This window comes from Trichosurus vulpecula, chromosome 6, assembly GCF_011100635.1.
Source record: "Trichosurus vulpecula isolate mTriVul1 chromosome 6, mTriVul1.pri, whole genome shotgun sequence".
NCBI classification, from domain to species: domain Eukaryota; kingdom Metazoa; phylum Chordata; class Mammalia; order Diprotodontia; family Phalangeridae; genus Trichosurus; species Trichosurus vulpecula.
In genome coordinates, this window is record NC_050578.1 from 280813612 (window position 1) to 280830380 (window position 16769).

Sequence of the window (16769 nt, forward strand, 5' to 3'; positions counted from 1 at the left end):
CTCCTGATCTCATCAGTACCCATGGATGTTAACTGCCATCTCTATGCTGATGATTGTGTGTGTGTAGGTATAAATTTATATATGCCCATGGCTTACTCCAGAGGGTAGTGTTTCTTTTTACAGTAACTTCAGGCCCAATGACGGTGCCAACTCTGTTAACTCTAACTTACATAGTACTTTAAAGTTCACAACACACCTTACATATATAGACATACATATATGCGAGGTGTGTATCACCTCCTTTCAGCCTTTAACAACCCTGCTGGGGGTAGGCACTGTAGCTATTATCATTACCTCCAAATATGAGATGCCCCAAAGATGATTCAGCGTGGAACCTTCAGAAATAAGGTCAACATGATGTGTGTTGGCACCCCAGTTTTTTATTGATGACTCCCTGAGGATGAGAAGGGGGAGGGGGAGGGGGAGGGCCAAACTCAGAAGCATCGACGATGGATAATGGAAGGGCCAAAGTCCTCATATTCATAATCAAAGATCCACATGTGTTGAAATGAATTCAGAGTGGTGAGGATGGAGCCGCCAAACCAGGAAGAGAAGCGGCATTCTGCTGGCACAATCACCTGGAGGAAGAAACCATAGAGAGGATGCAGGAGCCTCCAGGGGTGCCAGAAGGAACAAAGGCAGAGGGCTGGAGTGGGAACAGGGCTGGACTCAGACTGAGTCAGAAAATGCCTTGCTCCCACTCCTACCAGCTGCTTAGCCACATCCTCCTAGCACTCTAATCTCAAAGGGCTGTTATCCATAGTGTACTGGCTGTGGATGCAGAGGACCTGGATTCAAATCCTGCCTCTGCCACTTACTGCTAGCAATATTATAGGCAAGTCACAACCTCCCTGGGCCTCAGTTTACCTGTGGGACTTTGAGCAAGTCACTTCAGCTCTCTAGACTTATGAGCTGGTAAAGACATTTATACAAAATAGATGCCCACTTTATCAGATGAGGGCACTGAGGCACAGAAGGCCATAGAATGAGTCCTCCCAACTTTGTATAAAGAGCATTCCTAGGTCTTTCATGAACTTTACATACGATTAAAGACCTGACTGAGCAAATGGCCTCCTAAGGATTCTGGGTTGGCATTTGTCTCTGCTCACCAGGACCCTGGAGGGGGCTTTGTGGTTCTGGGAAGGTTCTGGGAAGGTCACAGGACCTGGAGCTTATGTTTGTAACCCCATGTCTTGGCACCTAGAAAGTACACACTAAATACCTTTAATGCCTTCACTAGAAGAGACCTTAGAGACCATCTCTTCTAACCCTTGTCCATTTTTACAAAGGAGAAAATTGAGTCCCAGAGAGGGGAAGGGGCTCTCCCACACTCCAAACAAGGGGGAAAGTCCGGATTTGAGCTCAAGCCCTTCACTTTGTGTCCTTCAAAAACTACAATTCACACATAGGATTCACACACAAAAATCCCACAAACTTGATATTTCAAGTGGGGTCTGAGACAGGCAGAGCCCTTGAGGACAACCTTATTCCTGGATAATCTTTTCCTATTAGTGCATCTTAGGGAAAACCTTAGCATTTTGAGCTGCCGTGTGTCCCTGTGGCTTCACATTGGTTTTAGGGACCACCAGAATCCACAGATCTTCTCAAGTGGACTCCTGTCTAGAGGGGCCCCCAACAAGACCTCATCAGTACCACATAGCCCAGTCCATTCCCATATCTCTCTACACAGTTACAGGATACTTCCTATCTAGTTGGAAACAGGAGAATGGGTCCAGGATGGGAGATAGAAGCAGCCTGGAAAATGATTTTTTTCTCCAATAATTATAACTGAAACAACAGCTGAGATGATTAAGTCTTATCAGTCGAACATTTTCAAGGGGAGAAAGGGCTATATTTCTGACCCTGAGTATTCTGGGCCACCAGCAAGCAAGCCAGTCTTGTCTCAAGTCCATGGTCTTGTTGGCAAAGGGGCCCACCTTAGAGGCACGTGCTTCGGCATTTGCTGCTGGCTCAGTCACTCACGTGTGCTCACTTAGGTCAGCCTCCAATTCCTTGTGCTTCCTTCTGCCTTCCCTTTCTCATTTCCAAACTATTTCTATATCAGATTTCACAATAATCCTGTGCAGTGAAGAGGAAAAGATTTTTCACTCTTCTAAACAGAGAAGAAGGAATATGAGTATGCTGTGTATGTTGTCAGGCATGTTTGTTTGCTTTGCTTAGCTAGTGCCCTTGGTTATGAGGGAGGATACTTCCTAGTGGAGAAAGTTATTGGAAGTGGCAGTTATGGTAAAATAAAAATAAAAATAAATAAGCATCAAAGAAACATTTTTAAAGAAGGGGGAAAAAGATAAGAAGTACCCCATGATTTTTGGGGGGCAGGGCAATTGGGGTTAAGTGACCTGCCCAAGGTCACATAGCTAGTACATGTGTCAAGTGGCTGAGGCCAAATCTGAACTCAGGTCTTCCTGACTCCAGGGCTGGTGCTCTACTCACTGCACCACCTAGCTGCCCTCCCCATGATTTTAAAGGTAGTATTCTCCACATTCTACTAATGAAGAAATGGGTCCTAGGAAGGGATTTGCTGAGGTCATGGAGTAAGTCAGGAAGAAAGCTCAGATGAGGAGACAACTAATACCATGTTCCAATCACTCCCGTCTTCTAAATGGTAATGAGCAGAAAAGGAGCAGATGGGGCCAAGAGAAGGACAAGTAAGCATCCAAATGATGAAATGAAATAGTCAGTCATGGGTTCTGAGAACTTGCAGGGAGCTTGTCCAAAGAACTCTTCTGTGCTGTTGGCAGTCTGCTGAGAGGGGTCACAGTTATTCATTGTAGGACAATGTACCAATCGCTTAAGCAAGCCTCAGCTTCCTGAGCTGTAAATTGGGGATAATGTGAAATATAGATCTCTTGGTGAAAGCATGCCAGACTCAGGACCACCCAAATGGGAAAGACCCACCCTACTTCAGGAGAAAACTACCTTAATCTTAGTCATCTGGGGTGCCTGGGTCTTGATTTCCTTCGCCACACGCTCACTCATGCCTGGGAATGACATGTTGCCTCCACAAAGGATCGTGTTCACATAAAAGATCTTCCTTATTTCAAAATCACATCTCAGAAGGCTGTCGTGTATGCTTTTGTGAAGACCTGGAGATGTGACCCCTGCAAAGAAAAAGGAATGGAGATGGCTTAGGAAAGCTGCGCACCATCGTCAGGGAAACAGCAAAACCGGCAGTGACTGAGCTCTGTCAGCACCATGGCTAGTGCTAGCAGCACATCTGGAAATTGCCGAGCTGCCTGGTACAGCTAACTGGTGGTGAGAGCACTCAGGGCTGGCCCAGCTATTCAAAGAGGAGGGAGAATTTTTTTCCAGAAGCTTAGAATTATAAAACTGGGCTGGCTTCTGAGCCCTTGGGGACTTTTAATTGTTTCAAAAATAAGTCAAATACAGATAAACTCACCAGGATCAGAAAGTTCTTCCTGGCATTAGAGAAATGTCTCTGATGTGAGTCTGTCAGTCAGTCAACAAACATTTATCGGGGTTACAAAGAAAAGCAAAAGATAGTCTCTTTTTTTCAAGGAACTCAGTCTAACGGAGGAGACAACATCCAATGAAATATGAAGAAACAAGACATAGATATGATAATCAACAGGGGGAAGCACCTAACATTAAGGAAGGAATCAGGAAAGGCTTCTTGTAGAAAGTGGGATTTTAGTATATCTCTGGGTCTCTTCCCTGGTGCACAGACCAGCAGGGAAGCAGTTAGAGAAGACTGCCCTATATCTGCCCATCCCCTGCCCAGGTGCCATGTAACCTGTACCAATTCCTGGTGCCATGCCCCCCAGGTGAGGAAGGTAGTGTTTATCTGCCAGTCAAGCTGAGTCTGTGATGATAAGCCTGTGGTGAGACCACTTCAGATGCATCTCTTGTAAAATGAGTGTCTGATTCTCTATCTCTCTCTGTTTGTCTCTGTGTGTCTCTGTCTCTGCATCTGTCTGTCTGTCTCTTTCTCTTTCTCTTTCTCTCTCCTTCTGTTGCCTTCTCCCCTCTGTTTCTCTCTGTGTGTCTGATATCAGATTTCATGACTTCCATTATCCCTTCCATGCAGCTGATTCACAGACCTGTATATCCAGCTCTAACCTCTCTCCTGAGCTCCAGACCACCATCACTAGAGCTTCCTGTTAGTCATTTCACACTGGATGCCCCACAACACATCCCAAACTGAGCTCATTATGGCCTCCCACCCTCCCCTCTTCCCATCTTCCCTATTACTATCAAGGGTACTACCAGCCTTACAATTATCCTAGTTCAAAATCTCGGAGTTCTTTATTTTTCCCTTTCCTTAATTCCCAATATCTAATCAGTTGTCAAGTCTCATCCATTCCACCACCACCACATCTTCCTAACCCTTCTTACCACTCACTCAGCTACTCAGCCCCATTAGCTTGCCTGTACAACCGCCCATGGCTTTCTAATTATTCTCCCTGATTTCCAGGGTTTCCACACTCCAAACCTTCTTCTCATAGCTGCCAAAATGTTGTTTCCAAAGCAGAGGTTTGACTGTGTCACTCCCTTGCTCAAGAAGCCCTAGGGCTCCTAATTGTGTCTAGTATGAAACAAAAATGTCTCTGTTTGGCAGTTAGAACTCTGGCCTTTGCTTACCTTTCCAGGCTTACTGTAATTCTCCTTCACTCTAATTTCAAATAAACTGGCTTTGCTGCTGGTCTTCTCATGCACTGTTCTATCTCCTGCTTCTGTGACTTTGCACACTGTCCCCACCCCACACATACTTGAACTGCTTTCCTTCTGCTTCCTAAAAGCACTAGCTCTCTTCAAGACGTAGCTCAAAGACCACTTCCCATGACAAACTTAGTCCATCCTGCTCCGTCCCCAGCATCCTCCCTCCCAGAAATTGCCTTATATTTCCATTGTGAAAGCCCTCTCTCTGCATCTCCACCTCTTAGAATTCCTAGTGGCCTCCAAAACAGCTCAAGGACCACCTTGCTCTTAGGAGGCCTTCCCTGCCCCTGGCCCCCTCTCAAATTCAACTGTATTTATCTTGTATCTAGTCAGGACATACGTGTTGTCTCTCCTGGAATCAACTTTTCAATCACTATATTTCTGCATGCTTGTTTTCTTCAAAACCCTTTGTATTTTATGCCTTTAAAAATATGATTCTGAGAAGGGCTCACCAGGCTTCATTAGACTGCTTAAGGGAGCCAGGACACGAACAATGTAAAGAACCTTTACCTTCATGGAGTGTAAGCTCCATGAGGGCAGGAGTGATTTCTTTGTGTCTGTGCCATGTGGATGCCTAGCACAGTACCTGGTGCATAATGGGCACTTAGCAGCATCTCCCTTCCTGCTCACCCTGAGTCTTCTCAAGCATAAAGCCTCCATTTCCTCCAGACCCCTCATCATTCTGGCTAGGGCTGCCCCAGTTCATTTGTTCAATGCTGGCCCTCATAATCCTTGCCCAAGTAATTACTGTTTGCTTTGGAAAATCCTAGAGTGATGGATGGTCTGTGTGTAATAGGTACCATAGGCAATGCGTATTTATGGGGCAGGGATGTGCTCTGTCTCTGGTGGACAGACCCAACATAGATGGTTTGAACAAAGCCTCAGGACAGTGGAACCTCTCCCTGCCCATGGTAATGATTCTTCCATCAGGGAGCTCATATTTCTTCTGTATGGAGGATTCTTCAGTGTGCATCTCCTCTATGTAGTCCAAAGCCACGTAGCACAATTTCTCTTTGATGGCTCTGACCATTTCCCATTCAGCTGGAGGAGAGAAAACAGTGTATAGGAAAACATGTCTATAGAAAGCAAGGTCTGTTTGTTTAAGATCCAGTGCCTTAAAGGGCTGGGATTAAGAGAGGAGTGGGCTGGGAGCGTGCCCCCTTTTGGAAGGGACTTTTACTAGAAATAACCTCCAGAGTAGCAGATGAGCTCTTTGAGTCAAGACCTTTTTCCCCTTTTTTCTTTTTTGAAATTATCTCTATATCCTCAGCTCCTGGCACATATTCACCCATCTACCCTTCCATTTACTCATTCATTTATTCAAATATACATTAAGTACCCACTATATGCCAGGTCCTGTGCCAGGTGCTGGGGATACAAATTCAAAATAAAATTGCACCCGACTTTGGACTTTATATTTAATTAGGGAGGGGCTTGGGGCAGGGGCTTGGAGAACGGACAACAGCACACCAATGCACAGATAAGTAAATACAAAATACACTCTTCCAATGGGCCTATGATCTCATCAGTGTGAATGATGTTCACTCCCACCATGACACAGATAAAATTAATACCAAGTCATTTCTCTGGATGGGGTGGGGCATTAATAATGAATGGTTGAAATCAGGAAAGATGTCTTGAAGGAGCTGAGCCTTGGAAGGAGAGAATGAAAAGGCACAGGGAGAATATTCTAGGCACAGGAGCAAAGTCTTTGCAAAGCCACTGAGGCAAGAGAGGGAATCTTGCCTATGGAAAACGGCTCCTAAGAAAGGCAGGTGAGAGTAGGGAGCTTGGAGGGATGGGATGAGGAAAGCTATCTGCCTAGAAAGACTGGCCATGCCCAGACTGTGGGTGGCTTTAAGTGACAAACAGAAGAGATGGTATTTCATGCTACTGGCAATGGACCACTAGCCACTGACCAATGCTCCTTGTGCAAGGGCAGTGACATGATCAGGTCTATACTCTAGGAATACTAGTTTGGCAGCTGTGTGCAATACAGGTCAGAGGAGAGAGACCGGGGATGTGGAGCCCAATCAGGAGATAATTATAATAGTTTGGGGGAGATGGAGCGAAGGCCAAAATTAGGGCACACATTTAACCTATTAGCATACATTGAGTTGAATCCCATTAGACCTCTAAGAGCACTAACAGGTTCCTTGTCCCATTGTTGGTCCTGTGTAGAACAGAGGTGGTGTCTGGTTTTAGCTGCATAGTGGGGTTTAGCTCCTTTGCCTGGGTTGTCTGATCAGGGCTGTGCTCTCACCCAGGGTGCTCAGGGAGTAGCCTTTGTCAGTAAGAATCTTCGTAAGGTACATAGAGAGGTCCTGGCCTGATATCTCCAGGTTGGTGATGGCTTCAGGCAAGATGTAGCCACCATCAATGGGCACACTGTAGGTCACTTCATCCCCAGAATGCACCACGAGTCCTAGAGGAGGAGAAGGACCTGGTGTGTCCAAAGGAAGCAGCTTGGTCTCCTCTCAAGAAAGTCAGATAAGAGTCAGCCTACTATTTGCAGCTGAGCTAAGTTGGGAAAACTAGGTGGGGAACAGGGAGTGTAGACCAAAGGAAGAAAACCAAGGCTTCAGAGAACTACTGCCTACAGTGTCACCTGTTGGTGAAGATGCACTTGTATTTCTTTCCCTAGCCTTGAGGTCAGGGGATCCTGAAAACTCAGAGCTTTGGAAGACCCTTAGAACAGGGGCAAGGAATGCCACAAGCTGGGAGTGGCCTTAGAACACAGCATGTCAGGAGCTGGCAAGGACCTTAGAACATGAAATCTTAAGAACAGGGAGAGACCTTAGAATATAAGAGATTTGAGCTGTCATTGACCTTAGAGCATAAAACACAACAGCTAGGAGGGACCTGAGAACAGAGAAAGAGAGTGTCAGAGCTGGAAATGACCTTAGAACCTAGAAAGTGTCAGACTGTGAATGTCAGAGATAAAGGAGACCCTGGAGTATTGTCTGTCAGAGTGGGGAGGGGTCCTTAGAGATGATGTAATCTACCCCCTTCCTCCTTTATAACTGAGATTCCAGTTTAGGACCCAGATATAATTCTTCTGCCCTACTAATTTGGATAAACACTTTTCTAGGCAGAAGGTGTCACACATCTAAAGGTCAGGACACACACCAAGCTGGTATGTACTTCCGTTTGGCAAGAGGCAAAAGTTCAGGTCTAGAACAGCCCCGTTACAGAGGGTTTCCTGACAAGACTGGATTTTGGCCCCCACAGTCCCCAACATGTTGGGGCTCTCTGATCCAGGTTTGGCACCTTTTCTTGCAGGTCAGAGAAAGGCCTCAACCTTGCCAAGAATCCCAAGGAAGCATCTGTGTGTAAGAGCAACAAGGATCTGGAATCCTGGCTTTGACAGGGGAACCTTTGAGAAGTCCGGGGGTCAGCAAAGACTGAGGGCTGGAAAGGCCCTCAGGGAGAAGCTAGTCTAACACTCTCCTTTGACTCAAGAGGAAACTAAGGCCAAAGGAGCTGGGTGGCTTCCTTGTGTGTACAATGCAAGTAATAATCCTGGCACTAGCAGCCTCCCAACATCTCGATGAGTAAGCCTGCAGGTGCAGTTTGGAGGGCATTGTTCGCTGGCTGGCAGAGTCTGAGCAGGCACTCTAGGAGGTGGGACTTAGCACCTGAGTGTGATTAGCTGTAGAATAGAAAATGCGGCATGTCAAAGTTGGGATGGACCTTAAAACATAGAACATGGAATGTTAGAGGTGAGAGGGAACTTAGAACATAAAAATGTGGCCTGCTGGGGCTGGAATGAACCTTATAATGCGGAAGGTCAGAGCTAGGATGGACTTTAGAATGTAGCACATGGAATCTTGGGTCTGGGAGGAATATTAGATCTAGGAGAGGCTTTAGAACACAAAACAGAGAATGTCAGGGCTGGGGAGAACCTTAAAACACAGGCATAAAATATCAGAGTTAGAAAGGGCCCTAGAACATAGTATATAGAATGTCAGAGATGAGCAGGACCATAGAGCATGGAACAGAGATGGGAGGGACCTTGGGGAACCTCTCATCCAACCTCCTCATTTGATAAGAGTGGAATACTGAGATGCTCATTGTGTAGTCCGGACAGAATTTTTCTAGACTACACATTTGGGAAAACTAGTTTGAAGGTAAAACAGAATAGACGTCAGCACTCACCAGTGGTCCGGCCTGAAGAGAAAAGGGACAAAACGTCCTGGAGTGCTACATACAAAGCTGGAACTCTAAAGGTTTCAAACATAACCTACAAAAAAGAATCAGCAGGGGCAACTAGGTGGTGCAGTGAGTAGAGCACTGGCCCTGGAGTCAGGAGGACCTGAGTTCAAATCTGGCCTTAGACACTTGACACACTTACTAGCTGCATGACCTTGGGCAAGTCACTTAACCCCAATTGCCCTTCCTTTCGCCCCTCTAAAAAGTTTTTTTTAAGAAATTTTTAAAAAATTTAAAAAAAAGAATCAGCAGTCAGAAGGGGCCTCTCTTGGGCCTCCAGGAGGAAGACCCAGAGGAGGCAGTATTCCAAGGGAGAATGTGAATCTTCCCCATGTATCTGTCTCATAGGCAATATTTAACTCACAGAGTCCTGGAGTATCACTGCTAGAAGAGATCCCAGCCCACTGACCCTCCTTCTCAACTGAACCTCTGAGCTCCAGGGAATCCTCAGCCTCCTTCAAAGCACCACCAAACGCTGCCTTCTACTTGATACCTTTCCTATTCCCACCCCCATGCCCACCCCCAGTTACTAGCGCTAAGGCCCTCTTGAAAGTGCACTGGATTCCTTTCCATTTACCTCTCGCAGATAGAATACAAGCTCCCTGAAGACAGGAATTGCATAATTTTTTCTTTTCATTTCTATCTCCTAGGACAGTGCCTGGAACAACAGGAATCTCCTCTGCTACAAAGCCACCAAGTAGCAATCCAGTCTTTGCTTGCAAACCTCCCATTGCTCTTTTGCAGAAGACGTTGATACCCAAGGTCATGTTGGGAGTTGCATCTTAGGATAGGACTGGGAGATATTACGAGCTCCAACAAGGGGAGGTGAGCTCAGGGTGAGGGGCAGCATGTACCATGTGCCCTCAAAGGGGGAAGAGAAAAGAAAGGCCTTGGACACCACCTTCATTTTTCAGTTCACCAACACACACACACACACACACTCTCAGGGAGCTTCTGAATTCATAAGAGACTAAATCAGGATTATAATGTATTTAGGCCAATGGACAGTGTTTGACCTTCTGACCCACGGGGACATACCCATATCAATAACAGGAACCCAGACCTAAGAAGGAATCTTAGAACACGGAATATCAGAGCTGGAGGGCATATGAGAACTTTAGAACTCAGAAGACCCTTAGAATGTGTGCTGTAGAGTGTCAGAGCTTGGAGGGATCTCATAACACAGCCTGTTGGGACTGGGGGTGCTTCAGAGGTTAACATCCTTCTCCTTCTCTGACCTCCTATCATCTTGCTTACCTGCATTAATTTCTCTTTGTTGGCCTTTGGGTTGGTGACGGTCTCAGTCACCATGAGGGGATGTTCTTCTGGGTCTATGTGGAGCACATTGTAGAAAGCATGATGCCAGATCTTAGGACAAGAAGCAATTTGGGGTAATGCAGCTCTTATCCAGAGCAGCGGCCATCTACCATGACCTCATTCAAGATTCATGCAACATTCTACAATTGTAACACACCCCTCCCCAACCACACCCCCACTCTAATTCTTTTTTAAGTTAAATCTAACTGGACCCTCTACATGGACATGATTACTCATTGTCTAGTCCTGTGGCACACTTCTCTGAATACAGTTTAATTGCTTGGGAGTCCTAATAAATCTTCTTTCTTAAGGGGCTCCTTCTCCAGACATGGATGTAGCTGCTGTGGGGGTTGAGAGGTCTCAGTAGCAGCCATCCTTCCCAAAGCCCTCCCCAGCTCCCTGTTTGCACACTGACCTTTTCCATGTCATCCCAGTTGGTGATTATCCCACGTTCAACGGGATATTTCACTGTGAGCTTTCCACGCTTCTCAGTGACTTCATTGCCAATGAAAGTATCCCTTGCGTCCATTCCGCGCATCACATTCTGGAAAATGGAGGTAGCAATGTGTCACGGGCTGGGCAATTGGTACGCCATAATAGGAGGGCAGAGTACTATTCTATGGGGGAGGGGGCACTTCTGCATTCATGTTCCTTCCATGACTTAATTGTTCTGAGTAACTCATCTGGGAGGCAGTTGAGTAGGGCCATTCCCATTCCATACATTGTGCATTTTGTAGACAATGAGGCACATTTTCATCTCTGACTCAATCTTATTCTTTCAGGAAGACAATCTTCATTCCCTTTTCCTGGAGAATTTTCTGCAGAATTCTCACCCTGTTCCCAAGCTGCTCCCTGCTCAATGCCCTTTGTCTGTGAACTTCTCCATGGGCTTCATTTCACCCTATCCCTCCTCCATGTGCTGTAGTAGAGGCCTCAAGCCAACCAAGGCCCCATAAAGGTGATTTAGCACCTTTCCGGGCACTCAGTGACCAGACATGGAGAGATGACAACTCCACATTAACTATAAATGTCTGCAAGCCAGCAGAATAGGGGAAGGCTAAGTGCTTACACTTGCCTAGGCCTCGAGACCTGTGGGCAGTGATTCAGTGGGATCTCTGTGCCCTGAACTTGACTAAGCATGCCTGAATAGGATCTGTGTTTAAGAAAAAAGAAAGCACGGCCAGATGAAAAGCATCCTCGTGTCTCATCCCTAGTGGTGCTCACTGGCCCCAAGTGCAAGTTCGTGAGCTGAAAAGAGTGGATCCAGATTTTTAAAAAATCCTTTAGCAAACACCCATGGAAGCTACATTAGTGCTCGGTAATGATACCTCCAGGTGCATTCTGGACTACAGGTACATGCCCACCTCAATAACATGGACCATCCCATGAGAATAAACAGTTCATCAAATCCAAAGAACTCCTCTCTTCTTCTTGATACTGGTTAATACACGATTCCTGGGAACTATAGGTAACCCATCCCTCATCTAAATGTCCATGACTAAGGCCTACACTGCACTTAAAATCATTAATGCCCAATCAGTCCTTTACGGCCCAGGGCCTGGCAAAACAAGAACTGCCTGAGATACTTGGGTTCTCCTCTCAGCTCCAAAACTGACATCTTGGGTGTGACCATGAGCCAATGGTGTCCTTCTTGGTAAAAGGAAGACAATGGGAATCCTTGCCTGAGCTAACACAAAGGAAAGTCCATGAGATTATGAGAAGGCTTGGTAATAGTAAAGCCCAATATAATGCAACCCATGATTAATTCATTGTGATTAATTTTTTATTATTGTCTTCAGGTAGAGAATCACAGAATTTCAAAGTAGAGAGAACTCAGGGCCATCTATTACAAACTACAGCTGACCAAGCATCCCCTCAGTGACACACTTCCCTAACAAGGGGGTCCTTTTGCCTCTGCTTGAAGACCTCTAGGTTTGAGGAGCTCACTACCTTCCCAAGGCAGGCTACTGCCATATTTGGGCAGCCATCATCACCAGGAAAGTCTGTCTCCATTTGCCTCTTTGCAACTTCCATTTAAGTTTCTCTGCGGCGCCTTCTGGACTGAACAAAATAAGTGTCATCACTCAAAGACAGTTATCTTTCCTCCTTCAGCCTTCTCTACCCCGAACTCTACATCCCTAGTTCCCTCAATGTGTGTGTGTGTGCATGCACACATGTCAGTGTATGTATAGATGTACAGATATGCATATACACATGTGTGTGTTTGTATGTCAGCAATTCCCCACAATTTATGCCCCTTAGAACCAGCATGAGATAGCAGATAATTATCTTTGGGATCAGGAAGACCAAAGTTCAAGGTCAACTTGGGACATCCATGGGTTGTATAACATTGTAGAAGTTGCTTAATTCCTCTGTGTCTCAGCTCATGCCAGGGATGCCAAGGGGGTGGCCAATGGATTCTTGTAGACAGTTGGGGCCAGGACCGTGCATAGTGGGGGACAGGGCTGCTTAGCTTCAGTGTTGGGATTTCCAAAAAGGGAGTTCAGATGCCTTTATTTTCAAGTAAAAAATGCTTTTAAAGGGCCTTTTCCTCTAAGAGGTGGGGCTATGTCTGGTGCCTGCCCACGGCCTGGGGATTCTTGGGCAGAGGCCTGTTGATCTCCAGCATGGGACACTCTCTGTCCTGACTCAGGGTTCCTTTGCTCCTGAGGGAAGCTGAGAACAAAACTGTGTCAAACTTTCAGTGATGTGTGGGCAGACTATTTGCTTGTGGGCCTTTGGGAGCAGTTTTCGAGGACCACTTCCTTCCTTCACCCAGTGCCACCTCCCTCCCACCCCCCACCGCCCCCGGCAAAGCCACCTTGCTTGGCTGCCACCTTGGACATACACGAGCACAGAACTCAGTGCTGGAGGTGACCGCAGAAGGCCAGTCCAATCTTCTCCTTTCACAGGTGAGCAAACCAGGGCCAGAAGATCATGAGATTGGCTCAAGTCATACCACCAGTATCAGCTTGGTGATGCTGCAGTATATAAAGTGCAGGAAGCCCTGAGTCAAATTCAGCCTCTGAGGCTTATTAGTCATGTGACCCTGGGGCAGGTCATTTAAGCTCTGTCTGCCTCAATTGCTTCAACCATAAAATGGGAATATTAACTTTTACCTCTCAGTGTCGTCATGAGAATCAAATGAAATAATATTTGTGAAGCACTTACTGAGCGCGGTCCCTGGCATGCAGTAGGGGCTTTTTAAAGCGTGTTCTTTTGCCCTATGAGCAAAGCTCTAATCTGAGCCCAGATTCTGTGATTCTTTCTACCCTCAGCAAGTTGGGCTTCTGGGAAACAAATTCATGTCAAAATCAGTCAGAGGCAAACATCATTTGGAAGGCTATTAATGACTCCCATCTTGTCTCTCAAAGTGAAACAGACACAACTGGCCTTTGAATGGACCACGCTGTTTTAGGTTCCCCAGAAATCCCCTAGGTAACTGGGAGTCACTCACACTGATACCGTGATTTAAGGCTCTTGTGTGTGGTTATGGCCCCGATTTCACAAGAAAAAAAGGGTGAGGCCCAGAAGGGTGGAGGCCCAAGGTGGTCCAGCTAGTCATTATGAAAGATGCACAAGGTCATTATACCCAAGAAGAATAAAGGAGGGAATCCTGGAGAAAATCTCCCCAAATACTACTAGCTGTGCTTGGCTTCTACCTGGAGAGCCTCATGGGATAGATGGAGGCCTTTGGTTCAGGAGTAAAATGAGCTAAAGAGTGTAAGAACCTTTGATAAGCCACCTGGAATATGGGAAGGGGGCAGAGCTGGAGGGAAGGCACCTTAAGGTACCTGGCTCCTTTAAGCTTAAATGGGGGGTGGGGAAGTAGGACAGGATCTTTCCAAAGGAGGAGAAGCTGAAGGAGGCTCTGAGAGTGGAAGCAACTTGGTCAAAGTCACAGTTATTGGGGGCAGATTCAGGGCTAGAACCCAAGTGGGGCCATTCCAAAAAGTCTTCAGTTTTGTGGGCCTCTGAGAACCATAAGGCTCATGTTCAGCTCTCTGCCCTGATGGCTGGAATCTTCCATGCCTGAATTTTCCGTGCTGGACACTTGTACAGTCTGTACCTCCCAGCCAATCCCTGACCTCTGACTACTTATGACATCAGAGATGGAAGGCCAATCAGACACTGCTGAGTGAGACCCTACCCTCTCTTAAAAGACCACCAAATTGCATTAATTACACTGCTAATGCCTAAGGAGATTGAGGTCCATCAAAACCCAGAGATCTTTTTCTAACTATTGTGAACTAACATCTTGTATTATGAAGTTGATTTTTTGACTCTAGGTACAAAATTTTACACTCATCCCTATTGGACTTTATCTTATTTGATCCAACCCAGGGGCCCAGTCTGTCAAAATCCTATTGGACCAGTCACCCACTGTGTAAGCTCTCCTCCCTCCCAGCTTTGTCATCTGTGAATGATAAACACTTCATCGATGCCTTTTCTAACTCCTTGATAACAGTGGCAATGAGCAACAGGCCAAGCACAGATCTCCACGGTCCCCACTGGAGACCTCCTTCCACCTCAACATTGAGCCATTAACCCTGAATCCGGCTGCCTGTATTATTGTAATCTTGCCTATATCTCGTCATCTTCTCCAGAAGAACTGTATGAGCTGCCACATTAAAAGCTTGGCTAATCTAGGTAAAGGATCATTTCCCCTCACCTACTATAGTTTAGTAGTCCCGTTCAAAAGGCGAATGGGGTTAGTCTGGCATGAGCTGCTATGTATGAAGCCCAGCTGGCTCTCTGTGATCACTGCTTCCTTTTCTAATTAGTCAGCAGCTATATCTTTAATGATCTCTTCTCCAATTTTCCCAACATCATCCCCTGCCTCACCCCACTCTCCCTCATTGCCCTCACATCTTAAGTACAGCCTTGAAATGTCCTTGGTATGAATTTAAAGGTGCCTATAATGAAGGCTTCTGGCTTTTTCACATCGCTGGTCAGTCATTCTATCTCTTTCATGAAAGCCTCTGAGTCCCCAGAGCAGCTGTGATGGCCTGAGATGCAGGGACTTCCCCTCCCAGCCTGGAGTGCTACTGCACTCTACAATGTCACAGGGCTAACACTTCCCCAAGGAGATTCAAAAAAATGATGGCTACCCATCTCCAAAGACACTGACCTGCCTTTTGTAGCGCCCAACCATGCATGGGAAAACAAAGCGGGGGGACTGTTCTCCGCCAAAACCTACTTTGAAGAATCTGGAGCCACCATCAAATATAACAGCCGAGGGATCTTCAGCTTCTCCCAATCTGTCTCTGGCTATTGAAAAGAGACAGCATAGTCCTGCCTTGTTTTGGATCCAGTCTTAAGACCTCTGGGTCCTCAGCAAAGATCTCAGAGGCCTGGAGGAGGGCCTTCCTTAGGTCCCTGGGGAGTCACCCATCTTCCCACCCGTAACCAGATTGCGGAAGGCAGCTGCTAAGCAGAGAAACTGAGCCCCTTTCCAACCAAGGTAGGTCACCTAGCATCTTTGCTGTCCAATCTCATCCACTCAGGGCCCCAGTGTGGTGTTGTGAGAACAACCGGATTTCCCTGGGCATCCTCCTCCTCCCACTTCCTCATTCTCTCACGTGATTGGCTTTGATGGTCCCATGCGTTTATAACCATTTCCACAGTGACTTTCCCTGTTTACTGACTCAGGTATCCTTGGGCCCTGATTTGGCAGGACCTGTCTGCATTGTGACCTTTCCACCACCTACATCTCTGACCCTGGGGGTCCTGAGCCTCATTTCTGTCTAACCTACTGGGGCTGTGACAGCTCCTTCCTGAGCTGGCTGGATGGGGACCCTCTAGACACTTTCCTGGCCAGTGATAGGTGCTAGAAAGACCCCTAGATTGGAAGTCATAGAACCTGGGTTCACATTGGCTTTGCTGCCCATGATATTGGGTAAATTCCTTTCCCTCTCCATGCCTTAGTTTCTGACCCTGTAAAATGAGGGGATTGTTGGATTTGGTAATCTCTAAGGGTCTTTCTCATTCTTAGGTTCCATGTTCATTGTTTTAAGGATCCTCCCAATTTAAGATCCAGTGATCTGGCTATACATGGAGATTAAACATATGTGATGGCAGATGTGCTCATCTCCTTAGACTCTTGAGTTGTCTGGGTTGTTCTTCACTAGACCTAAGTTTTGGGGAATAGTGGCCCTCAACCCTTGCCACAGATGATAAAATCCAGCTGCTTTATCTCTCTGCCCTGGGACTCCTTCTAGAACTGAGTTGTTATTTCACTTTCATCTGCTCTCTTGTGAGACATTTTGATAGTTCCCCTCTTTATCAATGTGGCCACTTTGGGGGTGCTCTTGGAAAGTGGTCTCATCATTGGATATTTTCAAGTATTTTAAAAATCCTGGTGGTGTGATATAAAAGGAGGCTAGTGTTTAAAGAATGAACCCCAGAAGTGAATTCTTTGATAAAGCGAATAATTATTCTTGAATTTGTGGGGTTTTTTTTCCTTTAAATCTCCTTAGTTTCTCAAACAATAAAAAGGTTACATATCCTATCCAAATATCTCTATTTCTCATAGGTTC

At 46.2% G+C, this 16769-nt stretch overlaps 1 protein-coding gene across 2 annotated transcripts; it reads right to left on the reverse strand.

Moving 5' to 3' along the window:
• Positions 1 to 361: 361 nt before the first annotated feature.
• On the reverse strand, positions 362 to 15875 carry LOC118852919 (actin, clone 302-like). 2 transcript variants are annotated; one of them, XM_036762648.1, is made up of 9 exons: positions 15704 to 15875; positions 15362 to 15501; positions 10646 to 10774; positions 10171 to 10281; positions 8860 to 8944; positions 6965 to 7126; positions 5557 to 5742; positions 2941 to 3122; positions 362 to 578 (listed from the first exon to the last, which is right to left on the reverse strand). In XM_036762648.1, the coding sequence occupies exons 1-9, from the start codon at positions 15708 to 15710 to the stop codon at positions 435 to 437; spliced, it is 1146 nt and encodes a 381-aa protein (XP_036618543.1). In that variant the 5' UTR covers positions 15711 to 15875; the 3' UTR covers positions 362 to 434. The 2 variants fall into 2 exon arrangements, with proteins under 2 accessions (XP_036618543.1, XP_036618542.1); XM_036762647.1 differs by having other exon boundaries at positions 435 to 578; positions 15813 to 15849.
• Positions 15876 to 16769: the final 894 nt, after the last annotated feature.